The sequence below is a fragment of the Daktulosphaira vitifoliae genome, unplaced genomic scaffold (assembly GCF_025091365.1).
Source record: "Daktulosphaira vitifoliae isolate Bord-2020 unplaced genomic scaffold, ASM2509136v1 Scaffold_1, whole genome shotgun sequence".
NCBI classification, from domain to species: domain Eukaryota; kingdom Metazoa; phylum Arthropoda; class Insecta; order Hemiptera; family Phylloxeridae; genus Daktulosphaira; species Daktulosphaira vitifoliae.
This window is the reverse complement of record NW_026099572.1, coordinates 45857133-45883402: the sequence shown is the minus strand read 5'-3', so window position 1 is coordinate 45883402 and position 26270 is coordinate 45857133. Positions and strand designations below refer to the sequence as shown.

The following is a 26270-nucleotide window of genomic DNA, read 5'->3' as shown; positions in this document are numbered from 1 at the left end:
ACTAAAAAATATTATTTCTCATAAAAAAATTGTGTGTATCCATAAACTTTTCAATAAGTTATAGCATTATAAAGTTAAATATTATATAAATAATAAAATCGAGAATTTTCACACGAAAATAGCATTCGGTAGCCATTTTCGCCGTGAAGACAAGTCCAGAGGTCAAATTTTTTTTTTTCAAATTAAAGTATATTACATTAGCTTTAATTTAAGATATATATAAAAGTGTCAGACCTTCCGGAACATTTTCAAAAGTTAAGTTGAAAAAGTAAATTTTTTGTGAAAAAGTTGTCATTTTAAATCCCCCCCTGTGGGCAGAAAAAAAGTCAAAATTACAAAAAAAATATACCAAATAATAGGTAAAGACATCAAGCATCTATATAAAAAAAAATTATATTGATATGATTATTTTTGAAAAAATTACGGCAGTTTTTAATAAAAAAAATTGAAAAAATTTTGAAAATTAGCGATTTTTAAATTTGTAATTTTTTTGGAGGTTTCCCCCATTTACGGGGAACGAGGGAAATTTTTTCAATTTTGAAGGGTAATGTCTTCGACTAGATACAATTTGTGATCTTTTGACGTATCGTTGAAAGAAATCCGTTCGGTGAGAGCTGAGAAAAAGTGGTAACAGACANATACAATTTGTGATCTTTTGACGTATCGTTGAAAGAAATCCGTTCGGTGAGAGCTGAGAAAAAGTGGTAACACACAAAAAAAAAAAAAAAAACACATCATAGTAAAACCAATACCTTCTCAGCTTCGCATCAAAGCTAACATTATTTTTTCTAGCTCTCAATATGCGTGATAATTAACAAATAGATGTTGATAATAAGGAAGATACTGTCTTTAGTGTCTTAGAACTTACTCTGGATGATGAAGATGACGTACAGGATGTTTCGCAAATAATATTTTTGTGATGATTGATTAAATGGAAATTTTTATCTAGTATTTTTTTCTTAGTATTTTAATTTTTATTAATTTTATCAATTTTTGTTTCAATCAAATGTAATAAATTTCATTTATATAATTCCTTTATGTATTTTTAACAAATTATTATTTTTAATTATTAAAGATACTATCATACTTAAGCAGTGTACTCTCTTGACTGTCTTGGGTGCATACTTATTCTATTTTAAAATATTTAGTGTTTTTTGTAATTTATAAAATAATTAGAAATTTAGCGGAAAACTTTAATACAGGAATGGTTTTAATAGTACCACCTAGCATGTCAATTTTTTCATATAATATATGTATATATAAAAATCTGGCATTACATTTTCACAAAACATAGTACATTTCATTATTATACATATAATAAATTAAAACATTTATCCTTTTGTATAAATACATTTTATAACTATTAAACTTTGCATAGAAGAGTTTATGAAAATTTCATATGTCTGACGTAGACAATAAAATAAAAAAGATTGATTTGTTTATTAAACTAATAATAGCCACATAAATTGATTTTCGAATGTCAGACTATACTAAAATACAGAAATATTTTATCATTTTACACATGCTAAGAAAATATAAATCAAAGAAAAATAGTTTAGAATTCATTTAAAAATAAGTAGTTACACGTTAAAGATTATAGAAAATTCGAGAACGTTCTGCAGACCATAATATTATTGTTATGTACAGTGAGTGGTGAAGGGAAGGGCGTCGAAACGACACGAACACCGCCGATCATTCTAGAAAATTCTACAAGGTTATATATACGCGACTGGTAGATAGCACGGCATCAGTTTGAATTCATAACGACAGCAGTTAATTGTGAATCGAGTGATACATTACAAACGCTTTTAAAACTATCCGAGTGATTTTCACTTAGTGTTCCTTTACTATTATTTTCATATATTATACTTTTATCTTGTAAGTGTTTATTATATAGTTCGATTATTGTGTTAATATGGTCGGAAAAACAGCTATCGGAATTGATTTAGGAACTACCTATTCTTGTGTCGGAGTGTGGCAAAATGGAAAGGTGGAGATCATTGCCAACGACCAAGGAAATAGAACTACTCCGAGTTACGTTGCATTCTCAGACACAGAACGGTTGATTGGAGATGCAGCGAAAAACCAAGTAGCTATGAATCCAAGCAACACTGTGTTTGATGCCAAGAGACTGATTGGTAGACGATTCGATGATGAAAAAACTCAATCAGACATGAAACATTGGCCTTTCAAAGTAATCAATGATTGCGGTAAACCGAAAATCCAAGTCGAATTCAAAGGTGAACGTAAAGTGTTTGCCCCAGAAGAAATAAGTTCAATGGTATTAACCAAAATGAAGGAGACTGCTGAAGCATACTTGGGTAAGAATGTTACTGATGCTGTAATAACTGTGCCAGCTTATTTCAATGACTCTCAAAGGCAAGCCACAAAGGATGCCGGTGCAATTGCTGGCTTGAATGTTATGAGAATTATTAATGAGCCCACAGCTGCTGCTTTGGCGTATGGTTTGGACAAGAACTTGAAGGGTGAGAGAAATGTGTTAATATTCGACTTGGGTGGTGGAACTTTTGATGTGTCTATCCTCCAAATTGATGAGGGGTCAATATTTGAAGTTAAATCAACAGCTGGTGATACACATCTGGGAGGAGAAGACTTTGACAATAGACTAGTATCACATCTAGCAGAAGAATTCAAGCGAAAATTCAAAAAAGACGTGAAGACAAATCCTAGAGCTTTAAGACGTCTCAGAACTGCTGCTGAAAGAGCCAAAAGAACACTGTCCTCAAGCTCGGAAGCCACCATAGAGATTGATGCATTGATGGAGGGTATCGATTTCTACACAAGAGTATCAAGAGCACGCTTTGAAGAACTTTGTGCTGATTTGTTCAGATCAACTCTACAACCTGTTGAAAAGGCGTTGGCTGACGCTAAACTGGACAAAGGAGCAATACACGATGTAGTATTAGTCGGCGGTTCTACCAGAATACCTAAGATTCAAAGTTTGTTGCAGAACTACTTCTGTGGTAAGTCTCTCAATCTATCCATTAATCCAGATGAAGCAGTAGCATATGGTGCTGCTGTTCAAGCAGCTATACTAAGTGGAGACACCAGTTCTGCAATTCAAGATGTACTACTTGTTGATGTGACACCGCTTTCATTGGGAATTGAAACTGCTGGAGGTGTTATGACTAAGATAGTCGAAAGAAATAGTACTATTCCATGCAAGCAAACTCAAACTTTCACCACTTATGCTGACAATCAACCAGCAGTTACTATTCAAGTATTTGAAGGAGAGAGGGCAATGACTAAAGACAACAATCTTTTGGGAACTTTTGATTTGACTGGAATTCCTCCAGCTCCAAGAGGAGTACCTAAAATTGATGTGACTTTTGATCTAGATGCTAATGGTATTTTGAATGTTTCGGCCAAAGACAACAGTTCTGGACGTTCGAAAAACATTGTCATTAAGAATGACAAAGGTAGATTGTCACAATCAGAAATTGATCGTATGCTTAATGAAGCTGAAAGATATAAGGAAGAAGACGAAAAACAAAGAGTTAAAATAGCAGCTAAAAATCAACTAGAAAGCTATGTCTTTGGTGTAAAACAAGCTCTGGACGAAGCTGGAGATAAACTGAGTGAATCGGAAAAGAACACAGCAAAACAGGAATGTGATGCTGTGATACAGTGGTTAGATAATAATCAGTTGGCTGACAAGGAAGAATACGAGTACAAACTTAAAGAACTGCAAGGCAAGTGTTCTTCATTAATGATGAAAATGCATGGGGGACAAGGAGGAGGTGGTTCCCAAATGCCTGGAAATAGTAGGTTCCCTGGAGAACAACAGTCAAGAGGACCAACTGTTGAGGAAGTAGACTAATGTAAAGTTGTATTTGTTAATTGCTATTCATAAATGTTCTCATTTTGTATAATCCATGTTCCTTTATGATTAAGATTTATTTATTGTTATAGAAGTTATAACTTAAATTTATACGTATTTATATGTGTACTACTTATGTTTGCCAATGAATGTTGTATGATCATGTAATGTCATTGAACTTTATGTTTTAATAAAGTATATATTTATAGATTTTACTTACTTTTTTGTGTTTGTAGTATAATAATTTTAATCTCCATTAAATAGAAGTACATCAAATATCAATAAAAAATGAAAACAAGCTTAGAAGAATGTTACAAAGAAAATGATGAAAAAAACAAATTTGTAAATTAGCTACTAAATCCATTAGAGTTAAAAAAACAAAGTATAGTTAATAAATGATAGTACCAAAAAATACTTTATTTATATTAAAAAAATTTAATTACAAACGTGGATCAAATATTTTATCCACTACCCGACAAAATGTTTCATTATGGGACTAAAATTGATCCCCTTAAATGTAATCCTGATTACGTATCTTCACACATGTATTTAATATCCGTAGTGTTAATAACTTCTGAAAGTTTACTTGATGGATATAATGATTTTTGATTTTGTTTATTCTAGTTTTAGTAATTGTATTTATTATTTAAAGAAAAAATTATTAAAAATAAAAAAATATTTTTTTATTAATAAACTGTTTAATTACATATTTGATAATTCATATATTTTGTAAGTTTAGCAAATGTTTCATTTGTTTGAATTTTGGTTATTGTTGTCACTAATATATTAAGTGAACATTTATATATTTCCAATTGATAGGGAATGGACAATTTTTTTTTCACTATTTAAATTACCCTTATTAAGACTAATTTTGTTTAATTTCAAAATAATTGTTATGACTATTGATACAAGGATTATTTTTTTATTCATTTATTATAAATATTTTTCACACAGAGTTTTTCTTTTTGTACTAGACATTGATTAGATGTTAATTGATTAGAGATCATTAAATATTATTTCTTTAAATTTTTACATTTAAATCATCTAAATGATTACTTTGTTGTCATAGATATTTATGTATTTTTTTACTAATGAAATATAGTATACATGTTTCAAATATAGTAACACAAACATAAGTAACTTTTAAATAACTATATGCCAAAAAAATTATCATTCTAAGAGAATTGAGTTGATAGTGTTGAAATTATCACTCTGTATATTAGCGAAATCTATTCGATAAAGTACTAAAGACTTATCATACCGTGACCGCTATAGAAGAAAGACTAACCTGAAAATTATTTGAAATTTGTCGATAATATCTTTATTATTATTCATCATTGTATATTGCACATAATCTCATGGCTTTGGTTAAAATATTCAACATAGTTACTTACAATTAATTTGTATTGTGTCCATTTAATAAATAAATTAGTTTTTTTAAAAAAAAACAAGTTTTTGTTTTGTTCACAGTTTTATAATACAATTAAAATGGCTCAAACTCAGATCCAGTCTGATGCAGCAGCAAAGGTATAAATCAATGATATGTTGATTTAGTTGATGAAAAATTAAATTTTTTCAAATTAATATTTATATAAAATCCTGCAATTCTTATTTTGAACCATTATTTATTTATAATTAATTTTAGGATTTTATAATTTATGTAATATTCAAATGTTATTTCTACTTACTACATTATTAAGCATCATTTTAAAGCATTTTATTTGAAATGATAAAACATTTTTTAATTTTTATTTGCTTTAACGAACTGTAATGAAATAATGTTTTATAACAATAATCTTTTTATTTTTTCTGTTTGTATTATACCATTTTTTTATTAGTTTTTAAATAAATGACAATTTTTTTTTCACAGGCCAAAGAATTTCACGAAACACTTAAGGTTGATGTATGTATAACTAAATGAGTTTTAAAAAATTTATATAGTTACTCCAAAATAATATTAACATTATTTTATGGGCTTTCAAAGGGTTCATTAAAAACTGTTTTTTTGTTAAATTTAACATTTCATTCATAATATAATTACAAACTGAGATTCGGTTCTAAATTATTTTTATGTATGTTATTAAAAACAAAAAAATTTAAAATGATATTTACTTTGAAATCTTAAGTATTTGATTTAAATTACATTTTATTAAAAATAAAACATAAAATTTGAATTTAATTTTTAATCATTTTAATATTATATTAAAATAAAATTTAAATTATTTATTACTTGAATCACAATTATTACTAAAATATTATTAAAAAATATGTATTCTAGGCTGAAAATCGCATTGTTCAAAAGTTCCCAGAAAGAATTATTCACATTAATGAATTGCTTAAAAGACCTGAATTTAGTATTACAGATATGTCAAAACTTAAGTGTAGTTTAGGTGTTCCAATAGGAAAAATAGAAAATAATGTAAATCAGTAAGTACTTAATGTATATTCTATTAATAAAATGACATTTTAAATTAAATCATTCATGTGGATACATTTTATTTGTTTAAAATATACTATTGTATTATTAATTAAAAATTTTTTTAGTTGTGAAGGAAAACCTCCAGGTAAAAGACCTCGTGTGGACAATTCTAACTCCAATTCAAATTTACAAACAATGATACCATCTAATAAAAATCTTACTGAAATTATTAAAATTGTCAAACCAAACATAAAACAATTAGTTGAAGATACAAATGCAGTATGTTTTATTTTTTTCATATTCCAATAACTTAACATAGAGTTAATTAAAAAATTATTAAACCAGTACCAAAGTTTTTAGTAAAAACCAAGTTATCGTTATAAAACTAACTCTTTAAATATTTTTTCTGTAGGAATAGAGTTTATGTCTACTAAAATTTGATTTCTCTCATTTCAGTAGAAGAGAAAGGAAGTGAAAACTGTAAGAACAATTATGGAAATTAATGTTGCAGTAAGAAGAGGTAGAGGAAGACTGAAAAAGAGATAAAGGGATGTTATTGAATGTAATATGAGGATGCCTGATGTGTGTATGTAGATTATGTGGGAGATTGTGTCAAGTGGAAGTTTAGGATAAGGATGGTCAACCTTAAGTAGTTGGGTTAAAGGCAAGGAAAAAAGAAGAGTAGAGTTTACGACTATTGTTAGTATGAAATTCGGCGATATTCAAATTTTTTAAATAATTTTAAGTATATTGTAAACTTATATCAATTCTAATATTATCTATTGTTACTTTATACCTAAATTTTTTTCTCTTGTTAGATACAAGAGTACCTTAGGTACTTCTTTGACACTGCTATATTTTTTGTGTAAAGTATTCCTAATTTACAGTATATTCCAGAAATAGTTCATAATTTAATACAATTTTTATATAATATTAATTTTAATATTGACCCTGAGATAGTTATTTTTTATAATTCAGGCATTATTGTTTAGAGGAATATTTTTTTAAATTATTTATTTTACTAATGGTTGCATGCGTATATAATTATTTATATTTCTTACCTTATATTTGTACAATTGAGTAATTTCAAATTGTTTACTATCATTATAAAATGCATCAATAACCAATCAATTAACTAAACCAATTTAAGGTAACTATTTATATTATGACCAATTGAACGTATACTGTAGGAATAATGTCATAAACTGAACACTCATGAAAATCTGTTTTATTTCTTTTTTCTTGTTATCTTAAAATTTTATCCAAAAATTTTGCCTAAATTTAACTTAATATTTCAAAGTAATCTTTTTTAAAACAATCAAACAATACATTTTGCAGTATTTAATTATACATCCAATATAATTAATAATAAATAATATCCAAGTCCTTTTGATAAAATTCAAATCTTTGCAATCATCAACTATTAATATTATATGTATTTATGGAATGATAAAGTCAAACCTATTTTTTCTATTGAATAATGGCAATACCTCATATTGTACAGTTCTATTATTTTTTAGGATAGACAAAGGGATTAATCAATTATTGTTCACAATTAATTATTTATTGTATTTTATTCATATACTATTTTTATATATTACTTTATTATTATTAAAGTGCATGAAATATTAAAATATGTACAATACAACTTGCTTTTTTTCATATTTAATTTATCTATATAAGTATGTTATATATTAATTGCTATGTGCATTTTTTTTTTAGAGTTGCTAAAAATAGCCTTAAAGCTTTTATTTCTCACATTATTAAATAATATACTACGGTTAATACAATTATGCAAGCAACTCCATTTAGTATTAAAAATATATTAAGCACTTTTTAATCAGAACACTGATATTGTAACTTTATTGAGCTAGTTTACTGTTAAAATATTCTATTGTAAAAAAAAAAATATTTTATGCATTATGCTATATATTTAATCAGTAATTTTCAGAAATATACTTTATCAGTGGTTCTAATAACTATTAAAACTTTTAGGTAACAAAAAGTTGTAATTTTCAATTAAATAATTTGGTCCTGATTTATATTTAACTTAATTAAAATATTTAAAGATTATTGTTTATTTTTTCTTTTGTTTTAATGAACAAAAATTTTAATGAATAAACAGTGATTTAATAAGTGAATAGACTTCATACCATAAACTATTTTTCAGTTATACTCATTATTATATACATAATAAAAATGCGTTATCAGCTTGGCATTAAAATTAAAATATTTTGTTTATAAATAATACAATTATATAAAAATTTCTTTAATTTAAAATCAAAATAAAATATTTATATCTATATATATTATATCTATATATAATATATATAGATATAAATATTTTATTTTGATTTTAAATTAAAGAAATATATATATTATATATATATTATGTTTTTTTGAGTATTTTTGGTCAATTTTCATAAAACGCGTTGAGCGACCTGTAAACATTTTATTTTTAATCTCAAATTTTCATAAAATGTTTATTTTAATGTATATAATACATTTATGAGGTATCTCATAAACATTTCGAAGATCGATTTTTTTTGAGCCACCCTAATATATATATTTATATGTTACACAATAATTTTAATTTTTAGTTAAAAATGTGGGTTTCATTGTTAATACCAAAAATTGAAGATGGTAATAATTTTGGTGTATCAATACAAGAAGATACCCTTGCTGAAATACAACAAGTAGAAGTTGAAGCATCAAATTATCTTGATCAAATTTCACGTTACTATGCTGCACGTGCTAAATTAATCAGCAAGGTAAGTAGCTGTAAAAATATATTTTTTAAAAATTTATATTTAAATTTAAATGTTTATATAACTTCCAATAATTCTAGGTTGTGAAATACCCTTATATAGAAGATTATAGACGTTCCGTGGAAGAGTTAGATGAAAAACAATATCTAACTATGTCATTAACTATGCATGAAATTCGTAACCGTTATTCAACTATGCATGATATTGTCATTAAAAACTTTGATAAAATTAAAAAACCCCGGTCATCAAATACTGAAAGCCTATATTAAACAGTATAGTCAAATTTCAAATTACATGATTACAAAAGTATATACCATCATCATTCCTTCATTCAAATATCTTTAAATATCTACTGTATTCTTATGAAAAAATTAAGAATTTTACAAGAATTAAATTCCTATTCTCAAACAATTAATTAAAGGTATATTTGTAATTATATCTTTTAATTTTGTTAATTATATTCATTTTAATATTTAAGAATAATTAAATGTTATGTAAATGATGTATCAAAAAATTAATTAAAATTTTTTTTTTTTAATGTTAATTTTAAGTAATTTGTAAACCAAAATATGTTTATATCAATACTTATTATTTGATAGTTCAATTCAAATAATAAAAAAAAGGGTAACATCAAGGTAATAACAGATATTCCCTAAAATAAAAATATTATGGAATGTTTTTTGATTATTGAAAAAAGAAATGTATTTCACTTAAATATTAAGTGTTTTTATTTATGTAACATTGAAGAATAACTGAGCTCTAGTCTAAGCTTTTAATAATAAAACAAATACTTATGTATTTTCTAATATGTATCTTATGTAATACTATATAAAATGAATAAGACAGTTAATATAAAATTGTTTTTTTTATTTTAATACAATTTTTAACACTAAATATTTTTATTCATTGGATGAATTTTTTTTTTTTTAACTAATCTGTTAGTTTTTTTGTGTCACTTAGGAATATTGTTAGCTTCCTAATATTGATGGCCATATCTAGAAACTCATTTCAGAGGAGAAGACTTGATTTTTTTTTACTTTACTAGAGAAAAATTCTTTTCTTGCTAAAAAGCTAAGTGATTACCAAAAAATTAGTCTTTAGAATCGTATTTCTTAAATGAAGTCTTTAAAAAAAACTGATAGTGTTAGTTCAGGGTGACATTCAGCCCCCCCTTAAGTCGCCCATGCTTAATATGATATTAAATCATCTGTTTAATATTTATTTAATAATTTCATTCTATGTAAATAATACATAATAATAGCAATTTAACTAATTTCAAAAAACTTTTATCGTTGTTAAATAAATATCGACACCTTTTTAAATTCTTAAAAAATATACATGATATAATAACGATGAGTGATAAAAACATAACAGTAAATTTGAAATGTAATAGTATTATGGTGAATTCTTAAATTTGAAGATAACATCGATCGTTTTTCGTAGAAACGAGGTAAGTGACATTTTTTAGAAAATGTGAAATAAATAAATTACATCTTTCTTGTACACCAACGATAGTTAATTTAATTTTAAAATTACAGCATTTTAATATTTATAGATTATATTTACTTTTATGACAATAAACATTTTTCAATGAAACTCTAATAATATATAGTTGATGTTTTAGAACAAAATTTCAACTTTAAAATAAGTAACACTTATGGTCATTAATTATTGTATTGCATTATCAATATTTATTTATCGTCGTAAATAAGAAAAAACTTGCAGTAGATAAAATTATGCATGCTATTTTGTCCGTTTTAAAAATGTAATTAATATTAATTTGTTTTGGTTAAAAATAGAATCAAAGTACTAAAGAAATTTTATATTTTTTTTACTATGATTAAAATTAAAAAAACAACTTTGAAAATGAAGATTCTAGTTTTTGTCTTGGTATTACTATGTTATGAATATTTCATATTTGATGTAGTGTTAGTAGTCTAACAAGAGTAAAATTTTATATTATCAAATATTTTATTGGAATTTTAAAATATTTATCAATTATAATCACTTTGTTGTGTGTAATAATGGTCTATATTATTTCATTATAATCTCCACTAAAACAATATTCATATTAAAAAAAAATAATTATGTATTATATTATTAATAAGATTACTACAATTTTTAAAAATTATCATATTTTTTACCGAGTAGTCAGTTAGGGGATATTAAGTTCTCTAAAAAAATACTTTTATTAAGAAGATTAAAACAATTTTGGATCCAACTATGCCACGTCCTCACTGTGCTGGTTTTTTTAAAATTAATTGAAAAAACTATTGCCAAAACATTGAAATACAATTTTAATTTATGACAATATATTGTTTATTGATTAACAATTACGTAAAATATTATTTACAATATTTTTAAATCTTCATTTTTAACAATAAATTTAAGTACTTAGATGTATTATAATGTGTAATAGTATTTTTTACTTAACACATTAAATTTGTACTATATTAAATTTGAATAATAACTGAATAAATAGAATAACCAAGCAGATTGTACTAGTACCTTAAATGTAAGGATAGTAAAAATTTAAAGAATCAATATCTAATTGAATACATTCCTCTGTATAGTAACCATGCATTAAACAATAATAGCATCTATAGATACAAAAAAATAACAAAATTAATTCAATTATTTATACTGTTAAATCATTTAATAATTACCGTTGACCATAAATGTCTCCAACTATTTCTATATCTTTCGCCCAATTTGCTTATAAATCATCGACAACAAACTTTGCTTTTTGGGCAGATTTATAATATTTATAAGAACCAACAATATCTTTCTAAAAAAAAAACAATTTTAAAGGATTTTTTTTTAATTAACCAATATATATTATCAACGTCATGACTGAACTGCGAAACATGATTTTTTCAACTATTTTTGGGGTAAACAAAAATGCGCTATTTTTACATAGATTAAAAGAGAATTGTTTTATGTTCAATGCCCAATTACTACAAGAAATTTAAGATTATTTATTTTGGTGTATGTATACTCCATCCGCCTTAATTTATGTATTAAAAACTTGACTAGTTTTTTTTTTAAACACAGGTTCTGTCATGTAAATGATAATAAAATAATATGCCTACCTTATAAAATTTATAAAATTTTCCATTTTTTTAAATAATTCTACCGGCTTCATCATTTATTCCAAAATAGCGTATAACATCTTCTTCGTGTTTACTCGTTTCCATGAACACTACTTCTTCAATAGCTGTTACTTCAAGTTCTGGGGTACAATTATTTAGGCGATCCTCCTCAGTTAAAATATGGGAAGTGCAAAGATTATTCGCATCATGATGTAAATCCATACTTTCCACAGCAATCATGTCGTTGCCATTCTCTTGTTTTACAGTAAACACACCACCTACTGACACTAAATTTTCAACATCGATATCTTTAATTTGCGTTGTGATACATTCTATGTTTTTAATTTCATTATTATTATAGTATAACAAAATTATATAGTTTTGATAAAATGAATATCTCACTAAAATTCCTAAAGTGTACTTTTTGAGAGTTAATTGTTACAATAGTAACACTGCGGGGAAAGCTCAATATATTATTATATTTACTAAGCAACTAGACTTAAATAATGAAATCTAAGGATAGATTTGACATAATGTCAAATATTTAATTGAGACTTGGTTATAATGATTACAAATTAAAATATTACGTAGAACAGTGTTATTATTATTAATAGTTGAACTTAAAAAATTTAATTATGGTATTTTAATGAAAATTTAATCACTTCAACTTGTATAATTTTTGTATATGAAAAATCGTAACAAGTACATTAAGTAATTGAAAAATTAAGGTAGTAATTAATTAAGTAATAATATATTTTTAAAAGTTTTACTGCAGAAACAAAATATTTTTTATTTTCTATGTTGTAGTATTTTTTCTTTTAGTAACATTCTTATAGTATCTATATAAAATAGGTATATTATAAGTCCTTTTTTGAGTTACTCTCTAAAAACATCAATATCACACTATTTGAAGGATACCAAGAGGGAGGGTAGGCGTTCTGACACCCCATTTGAAAATAAATAAGGTCTTATAAGTACATTTTTATTTTTATTGGATGGGTTAGCAAAATATTGTTGCCTGTTTGTTTCCTGCTTCAAAATGATCAAATAAGCGTCGTTGTTCATCAGAGCTAAAGTACAAATGTATTTTCAGATCATGAACTTAAAGGTTATGTAGATTTCACATTACTATGACAGACAATGGGTTAAACAATAGTTTTAACTAGCCAGATGTCTTAACATGTGTTAAATCACATTTTTTATGTCATTAAAATATATAACTCATATAAGTTATATATTTTACGACGTTACTTTTATTTATATAAAAAAAATTATTTTTAATTTTCAAGTTGGAATAAATTATTAATGAAATATTTCATTGATACGTTAACTGTATGTATATATATATATATAAATGGTTAAATTGAAAAAGAATAAACTTCCATAAGCCCCTAAAATTTTTCCCTGAATTTTAAAGTTATAAAATCTAAATATTTTGATTACAATACAACTCGCGTACTAAAAAAATGTAATTTTATGATAATCTGACATCAAAAAGTATCATTTATAAAATTGATTTATGCAAAATATAGATGAAGGTACATTGTCTTATTAATGTATTCATCTACAAAAACATTAACAGCACTTATCTCCTATAATTCATTGTTAAGTCTATAGTCTTAAAATCGTCTTAGGAAATAGTCAATCAATATTTACATTTGTAAATATAATATTCCACAAAAAATTGTTTTTTTATCCAGTTTAATATATTATTCATCCTGTTATGTAACATCAAATTTTAGTATAGTAAATCATTTATTATATTTAAGTATATTTTTATCTTTTTGCATTTTTCCAATATACTTTTTTGTATATATTTTAATATTATTCGTTCAAAAAATATATGAGCTGGATTGAACTAAGATACATTACCACTTGTATTATGCTTCTTATTCTCCGAAACACAGCATTTAAATAATGTTGCTAATAGACGAAAAAAACTCTTCACCTTCAACGTAATAATGTTATATACAATAAAATTAATGTATCAAAATATTTCTAACAAAATTTTTAATAAATATCGATAATTCAATACAAGCACATAAAATAGTTTTTTTTAACCAAAATTAAACAACAAACTAATTTATACTTGATCATAAACATTTATGTATTAATATTAAGTATCGCATAGCAACTTAATTTTACTATTCTTATGATTAAAATACACTTGTTTTGTACGAGGCAGCTAGACCATAAGACGGCTAGTTAATAAATTAAAATATTATCAAAAATAGATTTAAAAAAAACTTTTTTCTTAATTGTTTTTTTTTTTGACAACATTTATCATGATAAACATAAACATGATTGTTTAATGAGGTCAAGTGAATTTCGATTTTTAATTTTAGTATTCGGTTTGTTACAGTATAAAATATTTGGAAGTATTTCAGTAATCAGATTTTTTACTGTACACTCTTATTACTTGAACAATCCTTAATATACACTCCATTATAAATAATCGAATGAAAATATTATTGTACTTTTTAAAATAACTTACTTATTTAAAAATATTTCACAAAATTGCTATATAGTTTTAAATTTATATCATTATAACAGTACAATAACATCCATAAGTATTAATGGGGTGGCTTTAATTGTTGGACTAACCCAGAATAACTACACAAATTACACATACTGTTTTATGTTTCAAAGGGTAGTTTTAATATGATTCGTCTGAAAATTAATTTTTCTTCTAGTTACACTAAAAATAACATTTATTATTTTTATTATTATTGTTTTGTAAAATAATGTCTTCTACAATGAAAGACGATAAAATTTCCAAAAGGAATTTATAAGAAAAAGGTTTTCATGTTGTTAATAAGTTTAAAATTTAGTAATTTAGTATTACCCATTCCTTTTGTTAATATTAAAAGTACTAAACTTAATTGAATCACAATAATTTGGGTGCCTAAACTTATCAAATTAACATGACTTTTATTTAAATATGTAATAAAATATTATAAGGAAAAGTTTTTTTACAACAAAAATTATCAATTTTAATAAGTTTAGTATTATTGGAAATCTTTAACATGAATTAACATACAAAGTGATTCTTTTAAGCTAGGCAATCAATTTTTAGATAATATTCATATCTTAATCATTGTAAAGATACCACTAAATTTGAAAAATTTAATGATAGATATCAGTTCAACTAAATAATTTGAGTGATGTAAACAATGAATGTTTGGTAATCTTTTTTTGATAGTTAAGAAAATAGGTTCCTCATAAGGGAAGCTATTTTCTTGAGTGAAAAATCATTTTGTTTTAGCTTCGATGCAAAGCTGAGAAGGTATTAATTTTACTGTGATGCGTTTATTTTTTTTTTTGTGTATGTCACTACTTTTCCTTAGCTCTCACTGGATCCATTTTTCTCAACGATACGTCAAAAGATCACAAATCGTATCTAGTTGCAGATATGACCCTCAAAAAATTTTCCCTCGTTCCTCATAAATAGTGAAAATCTTCCCAAAAATTACGATTTTTAAAATCGGTAAATTTCGTCATTTTTTTCACTTTTTTTTTTTAAACTACCATAACTTTTTCAAAAATTAACAAATAAACATAATTTTTTTTTATATTAAAACCTTAGATATTTTTCTTTCATTTTATGTCATTTTTTTGAAAAGCTGACACTTAACCTGCTCATAAGAAGGTGTTTAAAATAGAAACTTTTTCAACTGAACTATTAAAAATGTTCCGGAAATATTGTGTCCTTTAAACATAAATCAAATTAATACTTATGTTATTTACTATAAAATGAAAAAAAAATTTTGTTCCGACGACCTATCTTCTATGTGCAAATGACCGTCAAAATTAAACAAAAAATGTAATCGTCGTGTAAAAAATCAATGTTATTTTGATGCTTAAAACTGCCATAGCTTTTTGAAAAATTAACGAACCAAAATAATTTTTTTTATATAAAAACCTTACGTATTTTTTTTCAATTTGATATAAATTTTATGATAATCTGACCCTTTACCTGTCCACCGAGAGGAATTCAATATAGCAACTTTTTTTTACAAAATTTTTACAATTTAGTTTTGTAAATGTTCCTGAACTACTGCATTTTTTTGATAAATATGTACTTACAATTTTGATACATGTTTACTATAGATTTCACAAAATATACAAAAACATTATAATTTTTTATATTTTCTCCGTAAATATTGCAATACTAAATTATGGATTATCAATTTCATACTAAATATAATTACTATAATTAGTATTTATTCAAATATTATACTTATAAATCAAAGAATTACTGTAAATCAGGCTGTAATTAAGAAAATAGATGTTGATGTTGTTTTTGGAATAATTCAACAATTCCTTCTAAAAATTAAACAGTATCTACAGATTTGCATCGAGGCGTTTTTTATGATAGTGATTTTAATCACTGTCAGATTAAATCTATACTGGACTCAACTATGCCACGTCCCCACTGTGCTGGGTTTTTACTATTGAATAGATAATGGTCTAAATAAAATGTTAACTGGTGAATAACCAATTTTGTATTATTTCTTTTTGAGATATTAGCATTTAAAGATTAAGAAAATATGAAAATCGGGGTAGTATTTTGGGATGCTCTATATTTACTATAACTCACAGATAGTAATTATTCTACGCTGAGAACCCCTCTCTCTTGTAACTAAAAATTATATTAACTCAAAAATTTATCTTAATCATATGTTTTCTTTCATCATGGAGGTTCTATCTCTCATATTCCCCTCGTAAAAATAATCATGCTAACTCTCCTAGGCCAAATTGTGACCTCTTCAGGGATATAATTTTTTAGGGAGCTAAATGTAATGAGGCAACGCTAATTTTTCTTTATATCACTAATAAATTTGCGTTTTATCTTTAAAGTACCAATCATAACAGTTATAATTCATCGATTTTAAACTGGGCCCGTTAGAGGTAGCAAAGAGCGCTTACTGTTCCTGTGCTTATACCTTCATGTATAATAACTCTTACCTATTTGTAGTTAAGAAAATTGTCAATAGATAGCAGCAAAATATCCGCTGCTTTAATAGAATTAAGTAGAAATTTGACGGTTACATTACATAATCACTTAGTTTTTAAACCTTTTAGTTAATTATTTACTTAATACATTAAAATATATTACACCAATACGATAAATTACCGCGTCAAATAAAATTATTGTTACCGGTAATTTACGAAGTCAAATCCAACTAAGTCTATTAACATTGATTGTACAATATTTCTAAATAATAATAAATGTCTAATTCAATTGTATCGTGGTCATGTCCTATGAAACAAATCTCAATCCTAGAACCTCATTATTTATTTCGTTTGATCAAATGCAGACTTCGCACACAATGTGGAGCCATCATTGCCCCAGGATCACTACGGTAATAACATCAACTGAGGTACTTATTATGACCGCATGTATGTGTAATTATATTGTTGTTTGAGTGATGTCGGCCAGTTCGGCCTTTTGCAACGATAATCGATATAATATGCTCGGCGAACTGAGAAGACAGACAGATTGCACAACCGACAAAGGATAATCCCACCGAAAATTAATAATTTCAAGACTGCCTAGTCGTTTTTGACAAGAATTACGTTTGATTCTACCCGACTTACCTGCTGTTTTAACTATCATATATTGTGGCGTCACTTAATCATTCGGGTTCATCCCGAGTAAAATTACATCAAATCACTAGAATACTTGAAAAGTGATAGTGTTTAGAAATAATTAAATTTTTTATATACTATACAAACTAGAGTTTTAAGATTGTTGAGTATTTAATCAATAGATAATTCTTTTAAGCGGCCCCTACACGATCAATAATATTCAACAATAATTGATATTGCGCGATATTATTGAAAGTTTAGTATATATACTGAAGAAATCAAACAGGGTTGGAAATTTATTGCACAATACACAATATTATTGTACGTTAGCATGTGATATTGTACAAAAGTACGCAATAGTTGTTATGAGTTATCGGTTAGATACATTTTTAAAACAGTAGTAATTTATAATATCACATAAATTGATGGTAAACACTTTGTAAACACGCATTAAATATACGCGCTATGATGATAGGTTACATAGGTAATGAATATTTTTCAATTGAATATTGGACAATAATATTGAGTGGTTTAGGGCAAATAAATATTGCACAAAATATTGACACAATTTAATTGATTCAGTATTATTGATCGTGTAGGGGCCCCTTACTCGTACTTAATAACTTGTCGGATTTATCAAATATTGTAAAGTATAAATCGAGAAATATTGTTTCTTGAAAATGATATTTTACATGGAAATTTTTAAACTATAATAACATTTTTATGTTTTACTAATGATTCACGGGTTTTAATAAAATTTAGTTTTTTTGCTTCTCATCGGGTGCTATAATTTCATAACTTAACGAAGTTCATATGGTAAATAAAAATGACGATTTAATTAAAATTTAAGTATACGCAATAATCATATTGGGCTCCGAAAAAAATTGACATAAATTCTTGTTTTCATCAAATATTTTAAAATATGATAAAAACGCTTAAATCATACGTATACATTTTTATTCGATCAATTAAACATTTGAGTTAAGAAATTGTACAAAAAATATGTTGTTGACATTTAAATTATTTTTATTGGCAACTTTATGTCACTGTTTAAATTCGAAATACATATTTAATAAAAAATATTAACTTACCAATGAAACACCAAGTTAACTAATTTACAATCAACACGTTACAAGTATAATGTTCCGGTTTATATCAAAAAAAGAGTTCTGAAAAGACTTCTTAGATATCGTGCACCATCGATGGCGATAAGTATTAAAAAGGACAGATGGTATGTACCTCAATCAAATCATCACACATGAACAGAATTTTAAGCCCTTAGATAAGATGTAAAACGGAAACCAAGAAAAAATAAAAAACATCTAGCTCACGGATTAGATATGGAAGTTAAAACACATCTGGAGCCCAACGATATTATTTTATATTTCGACTGAAGTTAAAGTTATCGGAGCCTTATGAAGATCAAATGGTAGTAAAATTGTACATTTTCATTATTACTATATGTAGTATAAACCTATTAAAAAACATCAAACAGAATGTTCACTTTTTTGGACAATAGTCATTTTTCAATATCCTCATCCCAAGACTATTATTTTGTAAAAATGGTTGACTAATAAAAATCAATATATTCGTTAATTATGTTTTTAAGGTAGAATTTTAGCAGCGGGATACGTTTAATATATTTTTATTAGGGTCATGTGACAATTAAATACACGTACCTTATTGATAAATGAATACTTAACACTGAAAACTAAATACGAAGATCAGTACAATGAAATACATCTATTATGGAATATCTACAAATTATTATTGTTTCTTGTATTTAACACCCTGAAACTCCTGTTGTCATTCGATAATCATCTCTCATAAGTTATCTCATTAAACAACCTCGATCGTAATACCGTTATTGTTATTTCAAAACCTAAATAAATTATTTTTCAAGTAATAATAATAACAAGTAAAAATTCTCCCGTAGAGGCGTATGGTTCCAATTTTAGATACTTGAAAATGCTTATCTAAAAATAACTATACATAATGTGTGGTACTAGATTTAAAAACAGTAAATATTGATTGTTTAAAAAAAATGATTTTTATTTCCATTTATGTAAATAAAAATTTTTATTAAACGATGCGGCAGCGGATTAATATTAGTGCGTTTACCGATTTGAATATTAAAAAGGAACCTGAAAACCCGTAACGCGCTAGAAGATTTTTTTTTTTACCCGAACAGCTTCAACGGCTAAGATAGCCGTCGGTAGGAAAAAACCTGTTTGGTTGTCATTCCCCAACAATCATTTTCCACTACACACAACCAGCACGTACACGACCTACCGGCCAAAGAGGTATTACCTGGTCACTAGGGGTTCAGTGACCATGTCAAGGATTTACTACACACTCTATCCGAGTTGGACGCTGTTCCGAAATAGAAAGAGAGAGAAACCTGTTGCATGTCCGTACAGGATAACACACCCTCTCGTCCGAGCACATGATAATATAAGACCGAAACCGGTTTTGCCACTACTCAACTTAAAATGTTTTATTATATTCTCTGTTACAGGGTGACGCAGAAGTCGGCCTTTAGTACACCCTCGGCAACGACTCCGTCGTCTTATACTTTCAGTTTTCGTAGCCGATGAAAGTTTTCCTAGCCCTATTCGCATTAAATTTCACGTTGTTAAACACACTCCATTGTTAGCAAATACCGCCAAGTATGTGTGTCCTTTGAAAGCATGAACGTTTGCTTGTCGCAGAATACAATTACAAACGGTCTGTGTAATTTTGTTAACATTCATTATTTCTACAGATAATTTTTCTTACCTGTTGCCTATTCAATAATCGCACAATACGGTGATCAGAGCGTCATAAAGATGCTGAGAGACATGTAGTTCGACATCATTGTTGCGCAAAAAATACGAGAATACGCAACGAAGTAGACGAGGGTGTGACGTTTTATGTTAAGGACTCTTGTCGCACCCTATGCGCATAAGAAAATACCGACTTTGTATATACCTGTACAAAGATACTGGCTACCGCGCTTTAAACACATATATGTATACACGCATATGTAAGTAAACAGTAGCTACCTCGGATTTTTTTTTTAAAGCACCCTAACATTAATCAATACACTATTGTGTACGTCTGAGGTGTTCATAAAGCGTACAACCTTGTAAAAAATGGAACCCAGTTCAATATCTAAATCCGATATTGTTTTCAATGCGCACTAAAATATAAATTCAAATTTGCATTCTAATTCGGATCTTGGAGAGAATTGTATGAACCATCAATAATCATAAATGTTTACAAAAACTGCCGGCGACATTTGTATTAGCCTGATATTTCAGAGTAATTTTCACCACTTATATGAATTATACAGTCAAACTGCAACTAATTTGGAGTACCGAGTGTACTCGTACACTTTCAATGAATATCTATTTGTGGTAATGCCGAAAAATTTACATACTACTAAAATGTATTTATAACGTGTCAGTATAAATAGTATATTACGGTGTATTAATACTACGAAGGTTACAAAAAAAAAAAAAAAAGTAACCCGTATTCGTTTACAATGATTTGTCGTCTAGAGTTTAACGGCACTAGGTGTACAATTATATTTACACTAAAATTAAAAGTTTCAAAACTTGAGTTGAAATTTCTTTGCGAAATATGTAAAACTCGTTTTGTTTGTTATTGATTTGAAACGATTGTCGTTTGTATAAACCAAAAAAAAACAACGAATAATTTATTTAATAATTAATATGAGCAACTAATGGGCAAAACATTAAACGGAATGTGTCCGAATCAACAGAATAAAATAATAATTATTCTGTAAATACAGAACAAGTATTGTCCAGTAGAGCGTAGGAATAAATTCATACAATAGGAACGGCATTTACTGTGTTGTAATAACAATATTAAACGAAAATGGAGCATAGTATCCGAGTGAATGGATGGATTTTAAAATAACAAAAAATATATATACAGTTGGATCAAGAACAGGTCTAAAACGACTTATAAGGGATGCCAGACTACAGAAAATCATTGTCGTTTTGTAACTAATTCATTGAAGAATAAATAATTCAACAATGTAAAATGAATTATATTGACAGGTGATTATGTTAATGCCATGCGTGGACGAAGATGAAAAAATATTTTTTCTTATAGTGATCTTTTGACAAAAACTGGGGGATTTTCGTTTATTTATTTATTTCCAAGGGGGCGAATCAGGTGGCTGAACTCTATTTAGGCGTAAATGCCAGCGAAGTGCACCCCATATAAACCACCGTATATCATACGTCGGATTAAAAAAAAAAAAAAAAAAAAAATAATAATAATAAATTTTACATTTTATGATGAAATAATTCGAAAAGAAAAAAGCGCAGTATGAAAAATATACATTTTTTTCGTTATGATTATTCTTATTTTTTTCTTTAAGAAAATTGTTTAACCTGAAAATTCGTCTAGTGGAATTAGTGGCGATGGTATTATCTGATTGTGGCAGAGTTATTCGACCTGTCTGGCGAGTTTCGATAAAAAGCTGAACAATAATTCTGGACGGGTGCTAAAAGACGCATTTATTAGCAGCGTTAGTTCATTCACATTATTTTATCACTACCATATTAATTAAATTTGTGTATAAACGTAGGGTCATGTCGACATGTACTGTTTTATTAGCTATGCTTAACTATTTTGTATTTAGATTCAGTACGTTGACTTAACCATAACAAAAATAATTAATGAAAACATTAACATACCCATCGCCGTGTGCGAATTTATTAACCGATTCGAACTAACAAAGTTTGTCGGTCACCAGTTTTAAATTCAATTGCCATCGTGTTTTTTTATCGTTATCTACCCGAAATGATCTAAGTATGCGAGAAACGTTAATGGTGATTGTATCATAACAAAATTTAAGACACGCCGCATATTGTTTATGGTTTTTGTTTAATACATAGAGTATAGTTTCCGACTGAAAATCTTGTATGGTGAAATTATAAAGTTAATTCGTTAAGAAATGTTGATTTTAGGACCTGAATAAAGGCTAAATAAAGATTCGCTAAGAATCTTTTATATAAGGAAAAAGATTTCCCTCCTCGGCTAGAATTTGTGACGTAATAAGGTTAATAAATTTTTCGCTAATAAACTAAAAGTTCATAACGTATGCAAAAGTATATACATATTTGCTAATAGATTTTATTGAAATAATTTTTTTTATAAATTAAATAATATAATGATTCTAGCAGTCCAAGGCAAGTGTTATTTCTGACACCTGAGGCGTATGACTTCCTTTACCTCCTTCTAGGGATATCATTTACCGTTTGCATATTATAAAAATTCTGTGTTTTCAACTAGTTTCCTAAGGTTTAACCTTTCAACATCCAAAAAAGAGATAATAATCCCTCCGCATCGTTAAATCCTACAGAGTGACCTCTATAATCAGTAGCGGATCTAGGATTTTTTACAGCGGGTCTTATTTTACTATTATTGCTTCTTAGCAAACCCTTATTCAAATTTCCCGCTGATAAAGGCGAGGGAGGGATAGAATACAAAATTTGGGATTTTAAATACTTTTAAAAGTTAATTCCAAAATATATTAGTGCGCGGATCTACTTTCCCTGTTGTTTTATCTATTTTCAATTCTATCAGAATTTTTATATGATGAAAACTTTCACTCGATCATTATATAAAAACACTTTTACTTGTTCACGGTAACTTCTTATGTTTGTTTTAAATCTGAATACTAAAAGAATAATTACACATAATAGTAGCACCTACTTATAGTATTAACAGTATGCATAGTATTAACTAACAGTCAATGAAGATACGTCTGTATATACCAACTTGATTACAATTTATAATATTGATTATACAATTAAAAAAATTATTTAAAAAAAATATTTTTTCATAAAGCAATATTCATGGATTTTTTTTTTGAAACGCAGTTATGCAAGTTTTGCATATTGACTGAATTTTTATTTATTTAACTTCAGAATTATTGTGCCCTCAAAAACCAAATGGATAATTTGGGACACTGGCGTAATCATAGGGAGAGGTACGGATGTCATTACTTATATGACAAAAGTAATTACATAGCGAAGATACAATTTTTTTTCATTTGTAGGAGAAAGTCAAGATTTTTCTATGTATATCCACTCCCCGAGACGAAATCCTAATTACGCCATTGATTAGGGCCTAATTAAGATTTTTTTTGGCTCCTTCTGTTTGTTTTTAAATTGAAATAACTAGTTTTTGTCTGTATAAAATATTATTTACTAACTAACATTGATGTATATTAACGACAAAGGTTAATTCGAGAGTATCGTTTTTTGCTTATTTTCTTAAAAACCTCTTTCCGAAATCGTTATTATAAATAATTACTATTAAATTTTATGGAAAATAGCATGCGTGTATAATAATATACGATAAATCTCTCTTTGAAAGCACATATTGTAGTACATACGAATGCGGGTCCCATATAAAGACCTTTCTCGGCTCACCACCACTAAGAATTCTTTTATAAAAATTTATTGATCCTAAATATCCATTTAAACACTTTACTGTTAGACAATTCAAAGATTACAGTTATATATATATAATATAATATTACAATGTTCGAGTGAAATGGACTATTTATAAGATTGTATTTTATAAATAAAATAATTTGTTGACTTGCCAACAATAATGTACGAATTAAATAAATATATATCATCTGGATTGCTAATGTTCCGCGCTGATTATTATTATTTTTTCAATGCCGCAGTTTGTGGTATATTTCCATAATAGTTGCACATTACAAAAATAAATGCAATAGAAGCAAAAAAACTACACTTTTCTAATCTTCATGATTTCTATTGTTTGCTAAATGAAGACGATTATATTCGTAGCTGAAATTAGAACGAAACAAATAAACACCATCGAGATGAATAGCAATTAATTATTTGCGTTTGACAACAACACGATCATTGCGTTGTTAAAGCAACTAGCGCACTAAGTGAGTTGCATATTTTATTTACACACACCAAGTATTTGTGGAAGATGAGACATGTGTGCGGGACGGCGCAAGGAACGCATAGAACCAGATACGTTCAAAGTGATAATATTTGCAAATTGCACTCGGAGTCATCGTTGCAGTAGAATTTATCTTTTTTGTTTGCATCCGCGATAATACTGAGAGCACAATTCTGTTGCTCGTTTAAACTCGTCGTATTGCACATTATTTCCACTTTATTAAGTATTCCAATCGGTTGTGGCCTCCACACCCCGTGCGGTTTTCTATTGACCGCCCGAGGCTGGCTGTCCTCAGATTTCGTTTAAGGATGACGAGTCCATTAAACTGTAAATAATTTGCGACGGAATACGTGCAGATGTTTGCCCACAACAACAACTCTGAGGTCATAGCTGACCGTTGAACCTGGTCGTCGTAGTAGTATCGCATTGTCAGGAACGGAATAGTATCTCTCTTATTAGTAATTTTCGTTTATAAATACACGATATTTATATTGGGTTGGCAGTAGCCCATTATTTGTACGGCACAGAGCGACCAACGCGCACACACAAACACATGTATCCATACAATCTTAAACGATTTCTATATCTATACGTGTCCGAGATGACTGCGTTGTGTGTGTGTGTTTACTCACAACCATATAGTGTGGTGTTGTGTGCGCTCTCCGAGCAGGCCGCCGCCACTCCGACCAGAGGTGAACGTCCTAGTACGGCGTGTGGCATTAACCTCCCGGCGGCGGCGGCGGCGGCGTATCATTTTCTCCCTCCTATTATCCTGCGACCAAGTCGTCGTCGTCGTCGTCCATATCTTCTTAGAGTCTTAGACGTCTTTTTATTTTCCATTACGCCATCAGACGTAATGAGCCGGGTTTTTATATAAACAAATAGATCTGGCCGAGGGTAAAAAAATAACCCATACGCGCTCAGAGGACACTACGCGTTAAAACAGTCGTGTGTACAATTCCCGGGGTCGTAAACCTTTTGTACCGGGTACGCGTTTTATTTGTCTTTTACTCTTTGTCACTACACTCGCGGTACTTTCGTTCCACAAAACCTCATATACTTTTAGTTGACCGCCGAAGGAAAATTCTATAAAAACCCACCCGCAGATGGGTACTCGCCCCTGGAATCTGTTTTCACTGGTGTCCGACAGTATTCTCATAGGACGTTACGAATCCAAGAAAAAATTATCAAAAAAGCACATCGCATTGCCTGCCCTTGAATAATGTGCTCGGAAAACAACATTCACGGTTAGTTGAAATTTACCGACACCGGCTGTGTAGAAGTGCAGAGTTCATGAACTGTTTGTCGCTCCAAATAGATCCATGTTCGATGTGTCGTAAATTAATAACTAAAAAACGGATTACGCAAACAGCTAACGACGTCCCCCGTTGCCTCGTGTTTGAGTGTTGTAACACCACATAACCCGCAGATCCCACATGGACGCCAAAAAGGGGAGTTTCTGCAATAGTTAGTTTCAGAGGCTCCAAATGGGTTCTTAATAACTCCTCGTCATATATTCAATATGGGATACGTAAATCTTTTTTTTTTTTTCAATAGCTATTTTATTGTTACTTAACCATTTTTTTTTTTTT

At 27.6% G+C, this 26270-nt stretch overlaps 2 protein-coding genes and 1 long non-coding RNA gene across 4 annotated transcripts in view; 2 read left to right on the top strand and 1 right to left on the bottom strand.

Annotated features, from left to right (window-relative positions):
- Window positions 1-1739: 1739 nt before the first annotated feature.
- Window positions 1740-4056, top strand: LOC126895082 (heat shock protein 68). The gene has a single exon (XM_050666565.1). The coding sequence runs from the start codon at window positions 1916-1918 to the stop codon at window positions 3839-3841; it is 1926 nt and encodes a 641-aa protein (XP_050522522.1). The 5' UTR covers window positions 1740-1915; the 3' UTR covers window positions 3842-4056.
- Window positions 4057-5162: 1106 nt separating this feature from the next.
- Window positions 5163-9563, top strand: LOC126895086 (proteasome activator complex subunit 3). Of its 2 annotated transcripts, XM_050666567.1 has the most exons (6): window positions 5164-5368; window positions 5712-5744; window positions 6120-6268; window positions 6386-6539; window positions 8861-9031; window positions 9109-9563. In XM_050666567.1, exons 1-6 carry the CDS (start codon window positions 5330-5332, stop codon window positions 9295-9297), a joined length of 735 nt encoding a protein of 244 aa, XP_050522524.1. In that variant the 5' UTR covers window positions 5164-5329; the 3' UTR covers window positions 9298-9563. The 2 variants fall into 2 exon arrangements, with proteins under 2 accessions (XP_050522525.1, XP_050522524.1); XM_050666568.1 differs by lacking the exon at window positions 5712-5744 and having other exon boundaries at window positions 5163-5368.
- Window positions 9564-11478: 1915 nt separating this feature from the next.
- The window catches only part of LOC126895091 (uncharacterized), a 30350-nt gene continuing 15558 nt past the window's right edge, over window positions 11479-26270 (bottom strand). Inside the window, exons 3-5 of the long non-coding RNA XR_007701591.1 lie at window positions 12121-12407; window positions 11695-11816; window positions 11479-11628 (exon numbers count right to left, since the gene is read on the bottom strand). This is a non-coding gene — a long non-coding RNA (uncharacterized LOC126895091). The remainder of the gene's footprint in view (window positions 11629-11694; window positions 11817-12120; window positions 12408-26270) is intronic.

Coding starts and splice junctions, on each gene's coding strand:
- LOC126895082 (XM_050666565.1), top strand. CDS start 1,916: ATGGTCGGAAAAACAGCTATCGGAATTGATTTAGGAACTACCTATTCT.
- LOC126895086 (XM_050666567.1), top strand. CDS start 5,330: ATGGCTCAAACTCAGATCCAGTCTGATGCAGCAGCAAAG. Junction 5,745..6,119: donor ACGAAACACTTAAGGTTGAT/GTATGTATAACT, acceptor TATGTATTCTAG/GCTGAAAATCGCATTGTTCA. Junction 6,540..8,860: donor TAGTTGAAGATACAAATGCA/GTATGTTTTATT, acceptor TTTAATTTTTAG/TTAAAAATGTGGGTTTCATT.